The sequence below is a fragment of the Caloenas nicobarica genome, chromosome 2 (assembly GCF_036013445.1).
Source record: "Caloenas nicobarica isolate bCalNic1 chromosome 2, bCalNic1.hap1, whole genome shotgun sequence".
Taxonomy (NCBI): domain Eukaryota; kingdom Metazoa; phylum Chordata; class Aves; order Columbiformes; family Columbidae; genus Caloenas; species Caloenas nicobarica.
The window spans coordinates 54,474,842-54,497,676 of NC_088246.1; the positions used below are offsets into that span (position 1 = coordinate 54,474,842).

Consider the following 22,835-nt stretch of genomic DNA (forward strand, 5'->3'; position numbering starts at 1 on the left):
ACTACCAAAAAAAATTAATCGTGCTGTGGAAAAATTTAATCATCCTTGCAGTTACCATTAGCCCAAGTGAAAAGAAACAATTCTGAACAGTGGTTTTACCAGAGTTCAACTGATTGTTACCAGGTTCCACTTAGATTGTACTAAGTACCTCACAGTTTTGGTTACATACATCGGAGATTGTCAGGAAGCTTCTCTACGTATGAAATACATTCAAGAAAATGTAAACCCGGGGGAGGGGGGTGGGGAAGAGGGGACAAAATTTGTCCTGAATTAGAAATACAGCTGCATTTCTTATCTCAAGGACACCGCATTTCTGTCTGGCATTTCCAGGAGAGAAATAGGTATTTGTGTGCTCAGTGGCAGGAACAGGATAACCTCAGTGTTTCTAGGACACCTTTACTGTACAAGCACAAGGCTAATGTAAAGCACATGCACAGTGAGTCTTTCAGACTGCAAGCAATCACCAGATCTACAGCAAAGCACAGAGCAAATCATGCATTTCCAGGGCCCACGATTCCTCTCTGTGCTCTCCCCTGCTGCACAGATCCCAGCAGAAACGGGGAACTGCTCCACAGCTGCTCCTAACAGGTCACCCAACTTCCCAGACAAACACTGTTTCCTTAAATTCTGCATGGCAACTTTTCTGGGTAGAAAAGATGATGCTTCTTGGGAGCTCAAGGAATGTGGCAGATATATTCTGAAAGTTTCCAGAGATGGATGATGTCCATGTCCTCCAGAGGGTAAGTCAAAAAGCCTGCATTAAGATTTACTCATTATAAAGAGTGAATATTCACATCTGTACACAATTAAATGTACAGTAAAGAGAGACCTATAGCCAGCTGATAAGGAAGGGGCTCTGTCTAGACAGGCATTGAGATCAGGGGCTCAAAGCAAGTACCTTTGCACCCACTCTTGCCTCTTGAAGAGTGGATTAAATTCCACATTTTGTAGTAAAGGCCAGGAGTAAAAATATGCAATCCTTTGCCTTGGGATGTAGAAGGATGATGAATCCCTAGTTCCTGCAGTCTAAAACATCTTAAGCACAAAGCTACTGGGTATGAAGATATTGTCCCTTTCCTTCCTGCTGATGGTGGACTGCTAAGGAATGCTGATAGGAGCTAAAAAAATCAGCAAGAATGAGTCTGGTTTCTGCCTAATGGCCAGAGTTCTCCACTCAGGGGAAGGTGATCTAGGATTTCAAACCTGGCTCATTAAATCGCTTTACTTACTTTCAATGGCCATCTAACATTAAAGGCATCTATGTTTCTGGGAGTAGGGAAAAGAATGAGAAACAGAGAAAAACTAAAAAAAAAAATCTGTGTTTATGGCACTCCTGCCCACAGAAAATACTGGAAAACATCCAAGAAACAACAACAAAGTATTTCAAGACATTCAACATCTCAAAATTCAGGGAAGTATGTGGAAATTTCAGGTTGTAGCCAAAATGTGCAATCAAGACTTCAGAAGTTGACAGTAGTGTGTTCCAGTAAGAGTTTTGCCCATCCTTTCACAGAAAAGGGAAAGCGACAGCTGAAGGACAATGCTTGAAGAGAAAGGGAAGAAACGGGATTCTCAAAAGAACCCTTGAAAACATGTCGGTTCATGGTCTGGATAAGAGAACAGTGATTTACTCTGGATCAGGCCTTTAAATACTTCCTCACACATCAGTCTACAAAAGGTTCAGATAGCACCACTTAGGAGGTGGCAGAGCTGGCCTTCAGTAACTGAGGATCCATCCCTTTAACTTCATAAACTGTGCCACGCGCTTCAGCAGGACAATTTGGGTTATGCAAAGTAATCTGAGTTAAGAATACAGTGTTCCAGCCTCTACACGGATTTGCTGTAAAATTGTCACCATACTCTATGGTACGTACAGGGATGACTTAGCAATTAGATCATGGTAATAACACAAAAGCAATTCTGTTTAAAGGACTGAGGATATGTTTGTTAGCCTAATAATTCTTTACTTTTGAGATCTTGATGCTATATGGCTATGACCATGTTATCTGGTGACGTTAGGTTCCTGGGTCCTTATTTAGGGTCTGTGACGTGATCCAATTTTCAAAAGTACTGAGCTGTAAGCAAAACTCACTGCCTTTTCTATGAAATATTTCCTGGTTTATAGCTTTACAAATCAAACAACTTAGATATTGATATACCTAAATGTAGATACAGGAGCTTGACTTTAGAACTTTATTTATTTTGTATTTAAATTTTCAAATTGCCTGCAAAATAAAGCTATTACCTACAGATCTATTGATCACAAAAAAAAAAAAAAAAAGAAATAGTGACTGACTCCTCAGATATCCTGTGCTTCATTACACTACTCATGGAAATGGTCCATTCATGTATCCAGCTGAGGCCAAGTGCAAAATGGTTGATTTAAATTCCCACTAGAAAAGCAATTACTGTTGTGGAAAACTTTCCAGGATTTCATCAGATGTGCTGGCTAAAATAAGAATGCATGATTTCCACAATACTCCTAGTGAGTGGCAGAGTGAACACATGACAGAGGCAGGAATACCAAGAGAACGATAAGCGTTCAACAGAATCCTACTATGAAACCAAAGAGCCGTGCTGGTACTGCACGGTGCAGGGGACCAAGGTTAGCTAGCAAGCTCCCTCAGCTCCACGTAGACTTCATCAGAGCATGTCTTCATGCAAAGGAAACAGATGTTCATTTACAGCGCATTAGTATAAGAAAACAGAAATTGGCCAGTAATAATTATTCTGCTACACTAGTAGGGGTGCAACCATGCAAGTCAAACTCCTCCAGCTGGGGAAGGCCACAGAGGAATTCATCCACTTTACTGAGGTGGAAGACACTGGTCCTACAGCTCATGACTAGCACATTGCCACTTGTCAAGCCACCTAAGGCCAAACTCAACCATTTCTCCCCTATTTCAGCTGCAACCTGCTTTCAGTAAGTGTTAAAAACCAGGCTGGAGCACCAAGCTAAAAAGGAGAGAGGACACTCAAACATAAGAGGAACACAACTCCCAAAGGAAACCAGCTTCAGGCAAGAAACCTGTTAGCTATTGAAGGCAAGCATAAATTAATAAACATATATATTAGTTATTCCTCACAGCAGTAAGTGGGTTTAACAATGCAATCTTTGTCCTCATGTTCTCCTGGGGTGAAGAATTACAACTGGTGGCAATAGAAATATATCCCCAGCCTTTCAGAGCTTTATTAGATTTCTAGTCTGACTCACTCATTTTTCAGGCTGAGGCAATTTTTTCTTTTTTGAATCATTAACAGTTCAAATGATCCAAATAGTGTTCTCATTTTATAAGACTTCAGACCTTATAAATTCATGGAACAATAGATGGGAAGGACCTATGGGGTTAATTGTCCCATCTCCCTATACCATTATAGGATTGATTTCTGCAGCACATTTCTCAATATATTTTCCTGTCTTGTCTTAAATGGTCTTCCATTTATTTTGGATGACTACAGAATAATTCAATTATATAATCTCAGGAGGGTTCTTTAATGATATTCGAGAACATTTTCTACTCTAAACCTTCTTATTTCTACTACTTAAATTGGAACAATGTAAGATGAATCTTTTTCACTCAGGATGCTTTCATACTTAAACATTTTAACACAGGAGTCAAAACCTTTGTTACTCATCACGCAGTTGTGTAATTAGAATTATAAAAGCATAATAACAATGAGAAATAAAAAACAGAGTGGCAGCTGTTTTGTCAGTTAGAAAGGCAAAAAAATCTTCAAAGCATCACATACATAATTTATGTCTACCTTTAGCTCATTTAGACTCCCAAGGATATGTGAAAGTCCTCTCCTATCATCTATCTGTGGGTTTGTATATATGAATGCTAGTCTGAATGGACAAGGATTTTGTGGCACAGGTACTCTGAACTGAATGAACTAATACTATCACATTATCTCCTCTCAAGATATCAGTAGAGCTTAACTGGAATACCTAATCCTTCATATAACTGCTGATCAGAGCTAATGAAGCCTGGCTTCCTGAAGGCTGTCACCTGCCTCTGTTTTTTTGAGTGCAATACAATTTTCTTTTCACAGAATCACAGAATGTTAGGGATTGGAAGGGACCTCAAAAGATCATCTAGTCCAATCCCCCTGCCAGAGCAGGAACACCTAGGTGAGGTTACACAGGAAGGCGTCCAGGCAGGTTTTGAATGTCTCCAGAGAAGGAGAATCCACAACCTCCCTGGGCAGCCTGTTCCAGTGCTCTGTTACCCTCACTGAGAAGAAGTTTCTTCTCAAATTTAAGTGGAACCTCTTGTGTTCCAGCTTGAACCCGTTACCCCTTGTCTTACTGTTGGTTGTCACCGAGAAGAGCCTGGCTCCATCCTCGTGACACCCACCCTTTATATATTTATAAACATTGATGAGGTCACCCCTCAGTCTCCTCTTGTCCAAGCTAAAGAGACCCAGCTCCCTCAGCCTTTCCTCATAAGGGAGATGCTCCACTCCCTTCATCATCTTTGTGGCCCTGCGCTGGACTCTCTCCAGCAGTTCCCTGTCCTTCTTGAACTGAGGGGCCCAGAAGTGGACACAATATTGCAGATGAGGTCTCACCAGGGCAGAGTAGAGGGGAAGGAGAACCTTTTGTAGCTCCGCACATAAGCAGGAACTCCCTCTTTTTTACGCTTACAATTCTCCATCCAGAGTAGATTGGAAATGAAATGCATGCTGTTATGCTGAACTGCAGAAATTACCCAATTGGATTTTTAAGTTAGGGTTCGGTTTGCAAATGCCTATGTCACCATCTCCCTCTGTTTATTTATTTGAAGAACCTTTAAACTAAATCAAACAATTCACATCCTGCCACCTAAGACGGGATCAATCTGCAGTCTGACACTCCCCTGGCATATGCACAGCCAACAGATGAAGGTCTATATATCTGTGTGTGTATGTCCCCATGTATATATTAGCATCTTATATTGGCTATTGTTCTTTAGGAAGACCATGAGACCTAAACCTGGGGATTAAACCATGTCTTACACATTCTCAGTTATGTTGTTTTTACTCTACTCTTAAACAGGAACATGAAGAAGTTGGACAGTAACTGGTCTAGCCTGTCATTGCTTAAGAACAAGCATATAGAAACATGCATACCATCAGAGGCACTGATTTCCACTCATTCTTACTTCAGCGAGTTTGCTAATTATAAACATTTCAGAGGTACAATACATCTGGACACCTGCTGTTCTTTTTCAATTCTGAATCTCTTCCAGACTTGTAAATCTTTCCTCTTTATTGCCATTCAACAAAACAAAACAAGAAAAAAAGAAAAGCAGACGAATGTAACTCAGCCTAATCCAGTACATGCTCAGGGTGGGTCCTTTCCAAATTTCCTGGCACGAACAGCACCCAGTCCCTGCCAGTTCAGCACTGACTCTGACCAAACTTGTCTAAAGCAAAAGACAGATGCCACCAAAGGGATGGCAGAGGGAGGAGTGGAAATCATCACTTTCAGCAATCCCACTCCAACCGAAGGGAAACAATGGCAATTAAGCAGGAAAAGTGGCACGTGCTGGATATCTGCAAGAGTAAATGCAGAAGATAATTTGGGAGCTTGCCCTGCCCAAGGAGGAAAGACTTCAGTGGCAACACATTTCAGCTGGAACATGGCAATTAGGCTGACTCCTGCAATCTCCCAAAGACTTCCCATGTACCTGGATATAAGTCAATTAACCTTCAAACTTTCCACCTACCCAGCTACTGACAGGTATGCAAAGGTACTCAGGCTTCAGCTGTGCCAGTAAATTAAACTGCCTTGGCTTCCAAGACAGGAGCATCCTAACTCCTGACCCATGCCTGGGCATGGTTTACAGTAGCTGGCACAGGTTAAAACCATGCCAAGAGCCATTCCAGCAGCTTAATAGGATTAAGATGTCACTCCAATGCCTAAAAATGTGGTAAGCACAGCTCAGTTTGCTGGAAGAGCCATGACCTGACCCAAGCAGGCACACAGGGATCTCTGCTCTGGAGAAGGCACCACTGACAAACCCGGACCATGCTGTGTGTATGGACAACCACATTTCAGCCTGTCCAGATCTGTGATTGCTTTGTCCTCAGTTTGACTCTGGTGGTGTGTGTGCATGTTTTAAAAGAAATAATGGCATTATTCGTGCAGCAAACCAAAAATCACTGAAGGTTGTTCATAATTCAGTTCCACAAATATCCTCCTATACTTTCTCATACCTGACAACTAAGCAAATTTATGTGCAAATACTTAACTAGCTTTTCAAACACAAGTGTTTTTAAAAAATAGTTCTCTGCTTTAAAGACATGAAGTTTATCCCAGAGACGTGCAGCCTCAGGCACCCAGAGGTACAGCACTGTACCCAAATTCTCACTGCAAGTCAGTAGCACAGCTGGGAACAGAACGTTCTAAACATTTTCTGTCTCTTCTTATAACTTGCAAGTAGTTTTATAGCAGACCATTCACGAAGTCCTGAAGACACTGATGCAATTAAGTCTACTGAGAATATTTTCCTATAACAAAATGGTGTCTCCATCAACATAACAGCAGGTGATTTTATTACAGTATTTAGAACAGGCAGAATTCTAGCATAGCACATTTTGAACTCTAGCATACATTACTGGATACTAGTAGGAACAAATCTCCACTGTATTTGGCAGGAGATCTTTATCCTCCTTGGTTGACATGTATTTATACAGTGGGTATACAAAAATAAATGTTATAGTACAAACCACTTAAAACGAACTAAGCCAAACCAAGTTCTAAATACTCATTAATTTCCCTGAAGTAAGAAGACTTATTAGTTTTTTCCAGAGGATGGACGTAGCAACTGGATTTGGGAGGCAACAAAGAAGCTAATGGAAAGTCATCCTCAGGGTGGGAAGCTTTAAAGTTTGTAATACGCACTCAAAGTAGAATCTTTTTTTCCCCCACCCAATCTTGACCCATCAGAGATTTCCTGTTTGAGCAATATTGAGCTGGCTAGCCACTTACAACTTGGAAAGCTGTAGTCTCCTCCACACAACCATTCTCCATCCAACAATTTTACAAGTTGCCAAGGCATCTATCAATAGACACGTACACATACCCATTAAGTATTTGCTTTTGCTACCACAAAAAATTACACCAAACTATAGCAACTATCATTTCTGTTAAGCATATACAAGAACCAATAAAATAGTTAAGTCCATAAGAAATCAACCGTTTCTGTATCCTGGGCCAAATAGTCCCTCACGCCAGCTTAATTACATTAGTACTTCATTTTGAAGTATCAGAGCCTCTTTGCTTGAAAAAAAAAAAAATACATGAAGTCTCAAAATTGTGTGTTTTTTCACCAGGAAATTTCAGTTAAGATCCTTTTTTCAAATCAATCAGATGTTCAAATTACTTATATTTTGATTGTTTCAAGCAGAGTTCATTTAGGAATAGAAACAGGCTTCTTCACTGAACAATTAAGGTTTGGTTTATTTTAAAATATCAGCATTTTGCACTGCCTTACAGTAAAGGCTGCATTCTTTTAAAATAAAGATGACCAATAAATAAAAGCACAGAATCATAGAATCATTTAGGTTGGAAAAGACCTTTAAGATCAAGTCCAACCATCAAACTAACACGATATCCCACATCCATGTACTCCTTTAATACTGTGTTGGCAGTTGCACTTCCCCCCGCCGCTATGCCCTGGGAACTGGTGCGGCAGTTGCACATCTCCCTCTCAGAACTGGGGCCTTCAATGGGGCAGTTAATGGCTCTCTTTGTGGAGACCCAGAGTTGGTGGACAGGGTCGTTAGTTGGGGGAGGGGCACAGAGAAGCCAAGAAGCTTCTGGAATGCCCACAGCCAGATTAATCAGACTATAAAAGGGGTTCACGCCGGAGATCCCCTTTGTGTGGTCTTCTCGGAGCTGCGGGTCTGCCATGCTGCCGGAGTCCCTCCCCTTAGATGAAGAAGCCATCTAAGATAACCTCCCGGGATGGGGAGCGCCTCACCTCTGCGTGTGGGTGAGTGATAAATTACTGAATATATGCTTTAATAAATTCCTCGTCTGGGACAGATGAGTGTAAATTCCTTGCCTAGCAGGCAAGCGTAAGTCCTGGCCGCAATAGGATAGTGTTTCTCTCTTAAGAGCAAAACAGGGCAGAGAGGGCTCTGGTTTTGTTTTCTTGTGAGTGTGTATATGCACACTGTGGATCCTCATTCTTATTTCGCTGCACCCCAAATAATGTCTTAACTTAATATCCGAACCTGTATCTTATGTTATTGGAGCGCTAACTAATTGCATAAACCCCGTTTCTAATCGGTTTATCGGTGGTACTTTTCCGGCCAGAATAAAGTTTGTTTTGGACCTTGTTGTCCGCCTAAACTTATTTTGGGGTGCCTCTGTGACAAATACTATAGCTCTACTTTGGTCTAAGTGAGTAGTAGAAGACCAGACTGTTTTCTCACTTACAATGTAATAATGATTTAAAGGATGAATATCCAACAAGATCCTTTTCTCTGATTATGTCATTAAAGAGATGTCACTTCTGGTGGTGGGTATCCACGAACAGCATTTCCAAGCTGACTCCTTAATGGCCTAGAGCAAAGCACTATGGAGAACTCCATCTGGTCAATATAATCTTCAATTCTCAAGTCGAGAGGACTCTTGATGGCTTTCCTACCTCCTTGTTTGTGAGCCATAGGGCTGTACACTCTTGTTGGGAAATCACACAAGCATGCAGGAAACATCAGGTTTGTGGGGAACAAACTGAAATCCCAGTGAAAGTGATCACTTCAGTTTTAACATCACTTTAGTTTAAATAAGATCCTATCTAGGTGACTATAATGCCCACATATTAGCAAGATGACAGGCTTTCCAAGTAGGCCTAGCAGACCTCCAGTAGGATCTTGAAAGACAGAAGACTCCCTCCCCTTTCTTCAGCTATTCACTACTTCCAGCTTTGTCTCCCACATTAATTCACAAAAATGAGCCACCTGGGCTTTTCAGAAAAAAAGTGTCAGCCTCTTAACAGTATTGTAATGGTGCCTCAAAGCAACAGATGCAACATTTCTGATGTCACTTCTCACTGGACCAATAGGACATAGGGCTTTTGAAAACCACACACAACTAGCTATATTTAAAGACTCCAGTACTAGCACTAACGCTAAGCTTGTCTGCCTGCCCTCACCTGTGCTCTATCTTCTGAAAACAAATCCCACTAAATCTGTCTTGAATTGGACTTCCAAAATGTCAAGTCCCTCCCTAATCCTTAGATTCTTTGAGAATGTAAATCTTTTATTATATTAACTTTGCTTCCTACTATCCCTTTTGGTCATTTAGAACAATTTCTACTTGCAAGATAACAAGAATCCTGAAAGAGAACACTATGCCCTGATTTTCCCATGAAATTGGTCTTTGAGGACCCCACCACCATGCCTCGAGGCTACTCCGTCAGGACTTTGTCACCATGACTGCCACACTGACTCTGAAGCTCTTCCCATTTCCTTAGCTGAAAGCACACTTGCAGGCACGCCCCATGTCAAAATCCTTTCCTTACTAAGCTAAGTGAACAACATCTGGAAAGCAAATGGAAAGGCATTGTTAAACTGGCTCTCTTTCATCCAAATTACGCAAGAAAACAACTCAAGGAAAATCCCAACATATTTGTATTTCTGCTCTATAACCTCAGCATTTAGGTACATTAAAATATCAAAACTATGCCTGCAGGGCAAGATGTGACCCTCTGAGTTTAAATCCAGTGGTAAAGCATCCAAGCAGTTTTGTTCATGTAACACTTAGGTTTTCAGCATAATGCTCAAATTCCAAAGCTCTCCACAAATTCCCATCATATCGTTGCAACAACGCAACATTCAGATACATAACAGCCATACAATCCTTCTTCACGAAAATAAGTAATTCTTAGATACATCTTTCATTCAAACATTTATAAAAATAAAGCATAATTGAATAAATACTCATGTGTCTAAGTACAAGGATTATAGCCAAATACAGTTCAAAACACTTAGGTATATAACAAAGCAAATCTCTTTAAGCATTTTAGTTTTGTTTGGTTGTTGTTTGGTTTTTGGTGGTTTTTTGCTTTTTGTTTTGTTTTGGTTTTTTGTTTGATTTGGGTTTTTTTTAGTTTTTTGTTTGTTTGGTTGATTGGTTTTGGGGGGGTTTTTTAGCAGTATTCAGGGACCTGCAACTTCAGCATAATAACATATCCTCACCAGCAGCATCGGAAAGTAATGTTATAGATGATGATGATGCAAGCATCACTTAATAGACATGATCTTCCCAGGGTTAAAAACCAGATCTAACAATTCATTGCTAAAAGCCTCAGACTCCAGACAGACTTTATACAGCTTTTTTTTTTCTTTAAATAAAAAAAAATTTCCTTTTCACAAGCAGTGCCAGCCCATAACTCTGTAAGCATACTTTGGAAAATAAACTTGACTGGATGTAACCCTGAGCAACTCAATCTGACTTTCAAGTTGGCTCTGCTTTGAGCAAGGAACTTGATCTACAAAGGTCCCTTCCAGCCTAAATTATCCTGCAATTCTGACACACAAGAAGTTTTTCAAGCCACGGAAGCAGTCTTATTTCTCCCTGGAGCCTCAAGCTTCACAGTCAGATGCTCTGGTGCTAGCACAGTGGGAGGCTGAATTGTCCTGCAAGATCCTTCCTTGGCAGACTGTCCTGCACCTACAAGGACCAGGCTCAAACTGGAACCTTTCTAAAGATCACTAATAGGGTCTCTCTCCTCAACATGACTGCCTGCTGCACGAACCCTGAAGGCATTTAATACCTCCGTAAGCACTGTCTTGATCATTCCTGTCAAATCCTGACAAAATTGGCCAACATTTGCCAAAGATACTAGTGAGGTCAAGACAGACAAGAGTGGCAGGATAATCACATACACTTTAGTTCCTTAGGGAACAATTCAGGAGGAAGAGGCCAAAAAAACCTCTCTCTACACTGTGTTTCAAAATTAAGGGAATTCTCATGCTCTCACTAGAATTAAAGACAAAACGGTTTTCTGCATTGCAGTGGAGAAAACAAGATCCTAATAAATACATGGCTGCACCTATGCTTTAATTTCTCTGAAACAAACCATCCTATTTTAGCGTGGCATGTCCTACAATAACAGCAGGAGTGGGTTTCCCTTGCTGAATGGATATGATGAGCCCCCCAAAAAAGAAGGTAGTTGGGCCAGGCAAATTTTTCTTCATTCTGTCCCCCTCACAGAGAGGGTCAAGTTCCTGTGTCCCCTCCTGGAACCAGCCCTGTCCCTCTGGCACTATCAAAGGCTCAACCTGGAAAGAAGGTCAGGGTCAAGCCTTTCACAAGAAGCCTCTACAGAAATAGAAGAACCAGAAAGAGCAGGATCTTTCTCATCCTTTCCCTTATTCAGTCTCCTTCTTCCCAGCATGAACACCCTGAAACAAAAAAGCGACCTCACCTTGCACTGCCCAACCTTGTCAGCACAAGTATTTACTATGTCATGGAGAAGCACTGATGTCAGCAACAGCAAGGACTGTACAAAAAGGCTACCGTGTGCAAATGACCCAGAGCTTGGCAATCCCCTTTTATGTCCAGTTCTGCTGTCAGTCACAGGACTTCTAGGGAAATAACATAGTCCAAATCTGACCTGATTTCTTTGCGCTATCTTTTGTCCTTTCTTCCAGCGGAGAATGGGCTTGAGAGCAGGTAGTTCTCTGTCTTCTTTTCCTCTTTCTATCACATGTTCCCCAAGGCTGTATGCAGCTTCAAATACAATAGGAGATATGACATCTTTGACTCTTTTCTGTGAAAGCAAAGAAACAGATATTTTACCTATGCATGCAGGCAAGCAGATTTTTATATACAATGATTATACATCAAATTAAAGCAGATTTTTATATTCAACACTGCAGACAGGAAGCAGGCTTCTCTAGTTCCTTTATTTTGCTCTGTGCCAAACAGGATTAAGCACATTATACCAAGACAAGTCAGAAGATTTAAAACAAAAAAAAACCAAACAAAAATATGCAGTGGTGTATTTGGCAAACCTATAGATCGAGTTTTTCAATAAAACCTAGACATTTTCTTAAAAAAATAAAAGAAGTTAGGATGTGTTTTCATTAGTCTTTCACGGTGTGGAAGCAAAGAGCAAATCACCATCTCAGGAGTTTCTAACCCTAGGCTTCGACTGAGGTTACATCCAGTGTGCTCCACTCCTGAAAAGAAAACTCCATCTTGCCCTGTTGTTTTGCAGTATCAGTTAAATAAATGGAAGGGTAAAGACATCAATGTTGCTATAAAACAAGGTTACAGACATGCAGGGGCGAGAAAAGCAACCTTACAGCATGGTTCTGAAAGCAAAACTCAAAGTTCCCTCCTCCCAGCACACTAACACTTTCAGTAGGTAAAGGAAGAAAGTTTTTCAGTGTCTTTATTAGCTATAATCTAGGATTCATACCAGATGTATTAAATGGTGCCACATTATCTGTCTGATGGGATGAACCCTTATTATTGATTGTCTTTTCTTGTTGTTGGAGCCCGAGCCACAAAACTCTCACTGTTTGTAACAACATGCGATGCCTAAAGCCAGTTTGCTCTGCGAGGACAAAATGCTCATTGTGCTCTGCTTAGTCCTGTCTTCCAAAATCCAGTTTACCACAAAACAGAAGTGGCAAATGCTCTACCTTTTCATAAGCAAACATTCCTCTTAATATTTTAGCTACTTGAAAACTTAGCATGAATTCAGCACAGATGAAACTGAGGCAATAAATAAATACCATAAGTAGGCACAACAAATCTTCAAATGCCCAACTCTCAACTTCACCTTGCATCAGTTAGTGGGCTTCTCTGAACACAGCCTGCCAACCACACCAAGCAATTGAGATGCAATGCCATTTAAATTGCATCTTCCAGATGTGGGAAACTTGGGCACTAACTGGCTTTCCGAGCACTCTGTTTAATTCGTTTCAAGGCAACCATTTGCTCTCTTTAATACATTGATAAGCCATAGATTTCTGTAACCAGACAAAAATTAGTGGCTAAACGAATTTCCAAATTGTCAGTTAGCCAAGTGAAGAACAGCAGGGGCCTGGTTTGATGACATTTACCCTCTTGCACTCTTATGCCTCCAGCTAGCCCCTGAATTCCTCCCCTATTACCAAAGCCTACCAGTGCCCCGTGCCCAGCAGTGGCCCAGAGCACCCAAAGTTTCAACCGTGCATTGCTTGGAGCAGTTTACGCTTTCTCGGTCATGGACAGAGATCAAGGTCAGACACTGTGGCACTTAGTGATTGCAGCGGGCAGCTCTGTAACCCCTTCCCCATCCCATAAAAAGGATTATGTACTCTCTAGGATGCTGCTAATACCCTTAGGGGAAGAGATACTGACATCTTCAGCCCCTTCTACAGTCCCATCCTCAGGGTAGAAGTTGTACCATACTGAAATTACTAAATAACAAAACTACAACTCACAGAAGCCGCTAGCTTTTCTCTCACAGAAAATCATGTGTAGTAACTTAAGTGAGGATTGTATCAGCATACAAGACAACTATGTATACACAGAAACAAGACTATAAAAAGCATACCATGCAGCAACACTGAAACACAATAAATCATCAGGCAAATTGCCACCTAATCCAACTGTAGGCAACCAACTGTGTAAACATGGAACAATTAAAAGTGTAGGCAGTGGATTAAATTAAAATCCACCTATAGTTTTTTTAGCTCTATTACTTCAGTGTAGCAAGAATAAATGCTTAATGACTTCTAAGTGTTTTAATATGATCTTGCAGGGTTCAGTCCAATGCCCTTTGAAGTCAAAAGACAAGTTTCCCATTGACTTCAATGAATGTTGGAGTGTGCTCATATTATTCGCTTGTGTCTCTTTCTGCTTCATTTTAGTGGTGAAACTGTGACTTCCAGCAGCTAGATTAATTACATGTGTGGATATTCCCTCACCACAGCCCTGGGGAAATATGTTTCACATACCCACTTGTCTTTAATTAAGGATGAAAGTATGAATGCTACCCAGTTATTAATTTTGCCACATGTTCAGTCCCTTCTGTTCACAGTCCTACAAACATGAAGGAGACAGTCTTTGGGATTTGTCCTCAGTAAGAAAGAGACAAGACAGTCCTGTCTTGCAGGTACACCACAGACAGTCTGGGATGCGAGCACGTAAAGAGAATAATGAATATTTGCTAAAGTGCAATCTGGAGAAGTACTATTTTAGGTTAGAAATACATCCAGTTTCTTTCCCTTTCAGTCTACCCAAACATACCGCTTCCAGTGGTTGAGTAATATACTGATGACACAGCCCACAGATTGCTTTTAAGTATTCCTGATTTCTAAAAGGAAGTCAAAAGATGCAATGACAATGGGGTTTGAGATAGACTGAAAAATCCTTCAAGTCAAGGAAACTATGTGTTGACTTTAATATCAGTCACATGGCCCCAGTGAAGTGGATTTGCCAAAGGAAATAATTTCCACAAGTGGCTTTTACATGTATTCACCGTTTTTCACCATGGCACTGCTATGCTGAGTAAGTGTCAAAGGTTAAAGACACTTCTTCATCAAGAAAAAGCATCCGTGGCAAATCATAGCATACAGAGAGCACAGCTTCATTAATGGAAAAAACGTCTGGAGGATATCAAAATAAGTGTAATATCCAAGGAGTTCACATGATCAACAGAAACAACTGCGTAACAAGGGCTCAGTGAGTAACAGCAATAAATATCTATCTGTACAGACTGGATGTCACTAAACTGCTGGCAGTTTTCACTGTGTGTGAATTAGACTGGGGACTTGATTTCCCACAAGCCATGAGCTATCCTGTGTAGTTCTCCTGTTCTCACTGGCAGTTTCTGTAGTGTGGTGAGTCGTTTCCCTTCTCTCTCTTTCGGATCAGTTTTCATTCTGGAGATAAGAAACTTTTGTAATAAGGCTTCTGCAGAAATCCATACAGTTCAGTCCCAGTAAACTACCCTTCCACCAGCATCTCTTCCTGCAATGGAAACAGCCCTAGCCAGCTGTATCCCTTTGTCAGGATCTTTCATCTTTTCCTGCGAGGCACGTTGCATGACAACACTTTGAGTTGAAAAAAAAAAAAAAAAAAAAAAAAAGTGTTTTGACATGAGTAAGCTGGGTTTTCATGAAGGGTATTACAGGATTATGCCTCACTAGTATCTAGCAAAGAGAAAGAACGGAGAGTCCAAAGAGAGCACACTTTTAAGAGCATCTAAGAAAGCAATAAGACATTTAGAGAGGTTTCAAAAGTTACCGTGGTCTTGAAAGCTCACCCTAACAAAGAGCAGGCTTGCCATCTCCTCTCCCAGAACAATCACCTCAAAGAAATACACATTTTTAAATGCTGTGGTAAAAGCTGGGCATGGCCACATATTTCTTCCTTTTTGTTTCCAGCCTAGCAGGGGAGAAGAAAGTAAGCAAGCAAGCAAAGCCTCTGCCAGATTCAAGACTGCATTTCTGTTTGGCTTTAGTACCAAAAAGTCCTAAAAATCTGAAAAGTAATCACAGAACAATGATCAAATGTTAAAGCTGTGATTCTGAACATCATTTCCAATTCCCTCTCGAAGATAGAGTGTGATGACTTTAACAAATCATTTTCTGTGCTTTTCATAGTCACAGCCTAAGGGACATCATGACAACACAGGCACAGATTCCAACATCCTAAAGGCACACTCCCTTGGCGGGCTGCCACTGCCTTCTCCAGCCTTAACTTTGTGCTACCAAGAGCCCACACACATCACGAACTCAGGCAAATTTGGATGGAACAAGCCAGGGTTTTAGTCAAGGGACAGGATTTACTCTGCTCATGGTGTGAGTCGTTGCCAGAGAAGACTGGATATCATTTCAGCTTTCCTTCGGCTCAGTGCCACAGAACAGTCAAGGGACTGTATATGAGACCAATAAATCATCACATCTAATCCCTTTCTTCTACAAGGTGAAAGTCTCTAGCAGGGGCTCTGGAGATTGATGAATTCCATTTTTAATTATGGCCAATGGGCTGAGAAATAAATTGAGATGTAAATAATCCCCACAATCTACAGCAAGAGTCCTGCAGAAATAAAGGATGAAACGTGGTCCTTCAAAGCAATGAATATGAAGTCATTTTTCAAGAGAATCAAGTTAAGAGATATATGTAACCATCAGGGTGACTTCTATGGTTGCTCCTTGCTTTCATCCTTGTTCAGATCTTTCTGGAGTTTCCTCTTTGTCTGTGGGAAAGTTCTCTGATCTGTCAGGCCTTTTTTCTACTCCCTCTGACTTGATCCTGAGGACATCAACCCATGCACAGATTCCAGAGCTTTTATTGAATTCAGTACAGCTTTTCAGTACTTCTGAGAATCAAGCTCTGTTTAGTTTGATGACTAACAGTGAATTCAAGAACCTGGCTTTTAAAACACTTGACATGAAACTTTTAGTCTAAACATATTTATTTCAAGTTTTAAACAACCACTAAGAATAGACTATAGGAATTTTTACAGCCTTAAAAACACACAAAATAAATTTGACAATCCCAATTTAATAGATAACATATTAATGCTGCAAAATTTACATAGCCATCATACTAATGCTAATCCAGCAAAACACTTTAATCAGCTCACAAGTCACTACCACAAGTCCTTAACTCAGTGCCAAGAGATAAATAGTTCCCTATCCAGTGACATAAAAAAATGACTCAAATGTCCACCAACTTTCAGAGCCAAAGGCCACTACTTCCACAATTTATCAAATCAAATATTAGCTGTAGGTCTTAATAAACATACACTATGGCTTATGAATCAATACGATGACAGTGCTTGACTTTAAAATGAATTACCTTCTCCTATTATCTCACCCTTCCTCTCTAAACTGAGTGATTCAGGATGCAAGGCTTAAGTGCCATGCAATTCAATGAAAATACCAATTAGACAAATTGGCTTTAAACTGGAAGACAGACTTGCATTCATTTCAAATGAATGAATCTGTACATCTCATTCTTGTACCTGAAAATTAGTAAGGATCAACTTAACTTCCTTGCCCTGTTCCTTGCAACACTTTTTGAGTCCAAGTTTAGATCCCTTGATGGCAATTCTCAGTCCAAGTTAATACTTTCAGCTTTCTACTAATCCTGTGCAAAAGAATAACCACCTCAGTCCTCACAAAAGCCTTCCTCTGTCCTGCGTTTACTTTGATAAAGATGTTCTAGGACTTGTAATAATTTCTTTCAGATTGGCACAATTTTAGCATTGGTATCTCCCCACTGCAAAGGCAGACAAAACACAGTGATGCCAAAATTGTCTAGAGAAGATCTAGTTTCCATTCTGCACACAAGCTGGTTTTTTTAGATGTTATTGTAGTTAAAACCCAACTGCAAACTTTTCTGGAGAAGAGGCTGAACTATAAGTTTACTTGGTTGGTAAAAGCTTATTTACAACATTACTGGTGAGTTTTTTGTCAAATTAATAGCAGATGAAGGCAATCAGAGGCCTGATGTTTCAATAATATATGCTTCTGTTTTCTTTTAAGATTTTGTGGCAGCTGCAATTCAACAAGTAGGCAAACAGTCTTTGTTGCTAAACTTCAAACATTACAAGGCCTCTGAATAATCCCAAAGTTTAGAGCAGGGTGGGGGAAGAGCAAAGGACTTGCAGGGTGTGACACCCTTGAGTGTTATTTAGGGTTAGCATTTGAAAGTATGCAAGTGTGTCCTTTGTCCTCTTCTCAAAAACATTACGCCAGCACACAACTGTTTCCATCAGGTCAGCAGGCCCTCTTTACAAATACTGATAACAGGAAAGAGGTTGTGGGGGGAAAAAAAAAAAGCAAATCCTGGAGAAATCTGGAGCTAAATAAACACCAGGAGCCTGCGTGAACTGAGAGGGCACCCTGAGACAGCGAGGGGAGAGGTGAGAGTTAAAACCCCAGCTGGGTACAGTTGCACTCTAAGTAAGCCTTCACCATCCCTGCACATCTGGCTTCCTGCTATCAGCTGGGGGGTGATAAAGGCATTATTGATGGCATGGGAGAGATTGCGATCAATAGCCTAAATGTTCCATGTCCAAGGTTACAAAGGTTTTGCAATAATGTATTACTGATAATCCTTCCATGGTAATCAGTAAAAGTCCCTCCATGCCCTCGAATAAGATATTAGGTACTCTTGAGCTCAGACCTTGATTTTCAAGCTGAGTACTAAAATGCATTATGACAATATATAGTTTTGCGTCCTATTCATACATTTGAATGTTGGGTCTTTTATTGGACCTAATGTTTTCAGTTTTGTTTTTACCACCTATTCCCTTTCTCTCTTTTACAGTTCACTTTCAGCCTTTCATTGGGTGTTTTAGATGAAAAATAAAGAAAATTCCCCAACTATATAAAAATCAGGTTATTCTACTCTGAAGAAAACACCGCTCAGACATCCAGCTTTCTCCTGGTACCAGGTTGGACGAATCTCCATAATGTGTGACTGGCTACCTGTAATACCGACAGTATGAAAACACAAATAATTAGAAAGTCTGGGAGCTGATGGGTATTTGTGAAATGATGACATGAATTTAGGTGGGCAAAGAGAACCCAAGAAGGAAGAACAGGGGTAACAATTCAAACGTATTTATTTTACTTTCTGAAAATTTATATATTTCAGCAGAGAATTACACACAGAATCAAGACAATAATTAAATCCAGACTCTTCCTGCACATACATAACCCTATCATATACTTGTCTTTTCCACTGCAGTTAACACATTTCATAGTCTGCTGATACAAGATTTTATCAAAACCAAGCTTTAAAGAGATTTCCTATAATAGTGTCTTAAAAAGCACTGGGTCCAGAATATGAGCTAATTCAACTACCTGTTTCCCTTTATGCAGCATTTCCCTCCAACCCTGATGCATAAACCAAACACAGGGGTCTCCATGTATGAAGCTGTTAGAGGAGGAGGAACAGTTTAAGGCTCTTGGCTGCTGGTTCATTGTATATGATAATAGGTCTGCTAAAAGTTGAACATGCCCATGGACCTAGGGGAACGGTGTTTGGTCAAAACATTGCGGTTAACTTTAGCATTCATGTGCTGCATTTGCTTGTTCACTCTCTTGCTTTCTTCCCGTATACCTCTAGCTGGAGATAAAAACAGCTGTGCATATGTGTCATCCAACAAACTTTCCGTGCAAAAAATCTCACACACAAGCTGTCCTCAGAGTTGACTGGGGCGGAGGACTGACCCTCCTAGCCTCTTCCCAAAACCACAGCCCACAAGGGTGGTCAGTAGCCCCTCTTTCTGGGCCTGTACACCTTTTTGCTGTGTCTGCCAGCTCAGACTGGATGCACAGCACAGCCCCACAGCTGACAGCTGCTGGTCAGCAGATTCTCCAAGGCTCTGTGCCCCTCAGTCTCTGCCTGAGCTCAGCCTGCTTCTCTGCAGCTGCAGGCAAACCCCTGAGCTGCTCTGTGGGAGAGAGCGGCCATTTCCCCCACATTCCCTTGCTCTCCAGCTGAATTATCTTCATTCATTTTTGACAAAACGGGCAGAAGCACCTTTCCAAGAGCATCCCAAGAGGTAATGGCTGAGTAATCAAAAGGTTCATCCTAAAAGCTCTGTAGAGGACATGGGAGCCACAGGGAGGGCTAGGATGTAGGATACACTCCTCTCCTCAAAATTTTCCACTGTCCATCCCACAAAATGGCTGACTTTAAATGCCTCCTCCCATTTGGAGGTATCTCTCACTTCTCAAGAGGAGTAAGCATCTAACATGGGTCTATGTGAATGGAGGCAGGATCCACACCCCTTCTTGGATCCAGGTCCTAGGGCACATTTTTATCTCATGCTGTCATAAAGTATGCCTATCTAGCAAGTCACCTTATTATCAATAGGTCAAACATCTATGGGCTGAATGAGATTATCCTGCTGCATTCCCTAGATTTGCAGTAGATTTGTTTGAGAAAAGCATCGGTCTGTACCACCTGGCAGATGTCCGTATGTCCTGTCAGTTCTAACGCTGGTATATCAAATGGTCAAGGTGGCTGAATATCTGCTAGAAGAGTCAGGGCAGAAGACAGAAAGCCTGGATGGCTATGAAATATCACAATAGCAGTGGGAAAAATATTTTGATAGGCACTGAAAGCATTTGATCAATACAGCTTTATAAGAAACATGTGTATGAAACAAAAAAATGTTCAACTTAGGCCCAGTATCATACAAAAAAGAGGTAAAAAAAAAAAAAAAAGTAGAATTGTGTCAGGACTAAAAGGCAGCAGAATCATCTTCAGTAGAAGAGGATAGATAGAGATAGAAATAAGGTTATCATTGACATTTTTACTGACAGTATTTTTGAGTAGAGCTGATGTAAATGGCCCTTGAAAATCTTCCAAAGAGAGCAACATCTGCCTGCATGCATGCACCTGAGACAGAAAGGCTGAGTGCATGAGAAGAACGGCATTCATATACTTTCCTTGACATATTATTGAGGTGAGAACAGTTTACTTAAGAAATCTGCAGGTTTTTACACACAAAACCATAAATCCTTCTTTCAGTGACAGGAGAATGTATAGCTCCACAATGGTGCCCTGAGAGGAGTGTTGCAATAATGTGACCCGAGTCTATTCTTCCACTATTAAATGGAGGAGGTAGAATTTATTAGTTTAATCCTCTTCAGAGCAGGACTTAAAATCAATATGTGTAAAAGCATCATGATTGTCTACTTTGCCACATGAATTTAAAAATGTGAACAAAGCTCCTCTGTGACATCTCCTTGTATGTTTAATATCAATTCACATTTCACATGCTAGGTACCCGCTAGAAACCTTCTGAAACCAGGAACCACAGTTTGAGCTCTTTACTCCTCTGTGCTATGGAATCTGTACACACATGAGCTGTGATATCTGAAGAGGGTAAGGGAACCACATTGTTCTGGAAACAATGAAATCTCTAAGGATGACAAATTCCCAATCACTATTCTGTAACAGCATAATTAATCAAATTATTAATTACTAAGAATTAATATTATTAAGTAAAGTTGAGAAGAAGAGTTCAAGGAAACTTATCCATTACATAGCACAAGCATTATGGACAACTCCAAGGATATTAGCCTCCCTGTCTCCTATCCTGCACATACATACATATCAGCACACTGAAGACCACCTCAGTAACACCCTGCCTCTGTGTCAGCTCCCTCTTCCCACTTTCCTCCTTGTTTCCCACTCTCCTCTGATCATCCAGACACCACCTCGCTAACAACTCTCCTCTCTCTTCAGGCTTCCAGCCTCTCTTCACAACTAATACAAAACCAAAAGGAAGAGGAGGAAGGAATCGAGACATATTTCAGGAACCTCACAGTCATTTTAATCCATTTACATCTGAAATCATGACTGAATGCAAAGCTCACCATTCACTTCAGCAAGGAGAAGGCTTTTCCCCTTGTTTCACTGATCATTCAAGAAGAGGCAGAGCCTCCTGCTCAGCAACCACGTCAGCGGATACGGCTGTCCAGCTCTCAGAGATGCCTGGGCTGGAGAATATTGCACGATGACAAAGGGTGATTGTTTAAACCCGTGGACGGGAGCAGGATGAATGAGTGTTTCTCAGAGGAACCAAGGAAAAAAAAAATTTTCCCTTTGAGTTCCACTGGCTTTAAAAACAAACAAGGCAAATGTTTCTACAACTAAGTGCAAACCATGCAGTTCCCCAGATCAAAGCCAAGAGCTCTGCTCTGAAGCTGGAGGTGCATGCACGGGGAATGGAAAAAATGGCCCTTTACAACAGCAATACTGCATTTACTAGAATAAGGTTTTAACCAAATATGATTAAGTATAGGTATTGCCACTTTACACGTCTGCAGCCTGCATTGGATTATTTTTGATTATTTAACATATTATTCACTGGGACAAGAATGCTCATCCCAACAGTGGCACTTCCTCAAAGCCCTGTCTCCCACAACATGTAAGACTTCAGTGGCAACAGAAATGAATGGCCTACGCAAAGGACTACTCTAGATGATATGCAGCAACTGTAAACAGATAACTGGAATATGCCATCGTTTGGGACAAGGGAAGAGATGGCAGCAAGTCTGTGAAAGGGCAGAGTTAGCCCCTACCCAACTGCAGTCCCTGCCAGCTAAATATACATAAATCCTTGGGTAGAGGTCTGAAAGAAATTATAACCAGTGGGAGTTATAATGAAGAAAATATCAGAAGCAGCAGGGCGCTAGGAGTTGGGGACTGGCTTTTTTTTTTTTTTTTTAATTCTGCTTTGAGGAAGACATAATATAACAAAAACTCATAAAAAGACAAGTTTATCTGCACTAGATATTATCTTGTTCTGTAAAGCTGTAATTTAATCTTGATCTGTCCAAATTCTTATTTTGAATAGAAGCATCTTTCTCTTACCTAGTGGAAGCAAAGCCAACCAGACTCACCTCAAGAGCTGATTCTTTTTTTGTGTTCCGTGCAACAGACTGAGATACAAAACCACACAAATGCCAGAATGGAGAGAGGCTGAAATATTGCCTTTATTGGGCAATGAAAACCACTTTCAGTTCCAAAGACAGCAACTTAGTGTGACTTCCCAACCACTTCATTTGTGAACTGCTCACAGTATACCTGAAATTGTGGGCAGGTATAGCCACCAGCACCCAAGGAGCAGAAATAACTTGTGTTATATTTCAGCAATATTTGGAGGGTTGGTGGTTTCATCTGCTGATTCTGCTTTTTCACTGTAGAAAGTAACTTTACATTAATCTCAATGAGACAACAGCACACTGAGCACTATGTAACATCACCAGGAAACTCATCTCTTCTGTAGTTTCTCATCTTACCAAGCTGCTCTCCTTAGATGTCCCGGAAATAACCACTGCTTTCCTCTGTATCATCATCC

The 22,835-nt window shown here is 40.8% G+C and overlaps 1 protein-coding gene across 2 annotated transcripts in view; it reads right to left on the reverse strand.

The window, feature by feature from the left end:
• ITGA9 (integrin subunit alpha 9) overlaps positions 1 to 22,835 on the reverse strand; it is a 226,059-nt gene that overhangs the window by 98,415 nt on the left and 104,809 nt on the right. For both annotated transcript variants that reach the window (XM_065629502.1, XM_065629503.1), the window contains exon 16: positions 11,616 to 11,771. In XM_065629502.1, the coding sequence (XP_065485574.1) occupies positions 11,616 to 11,771 (156 nt within the window). The remainder of the gene's footprint in view (positions 1 to 11,615; positions 11,772 to 22,835) is intronic.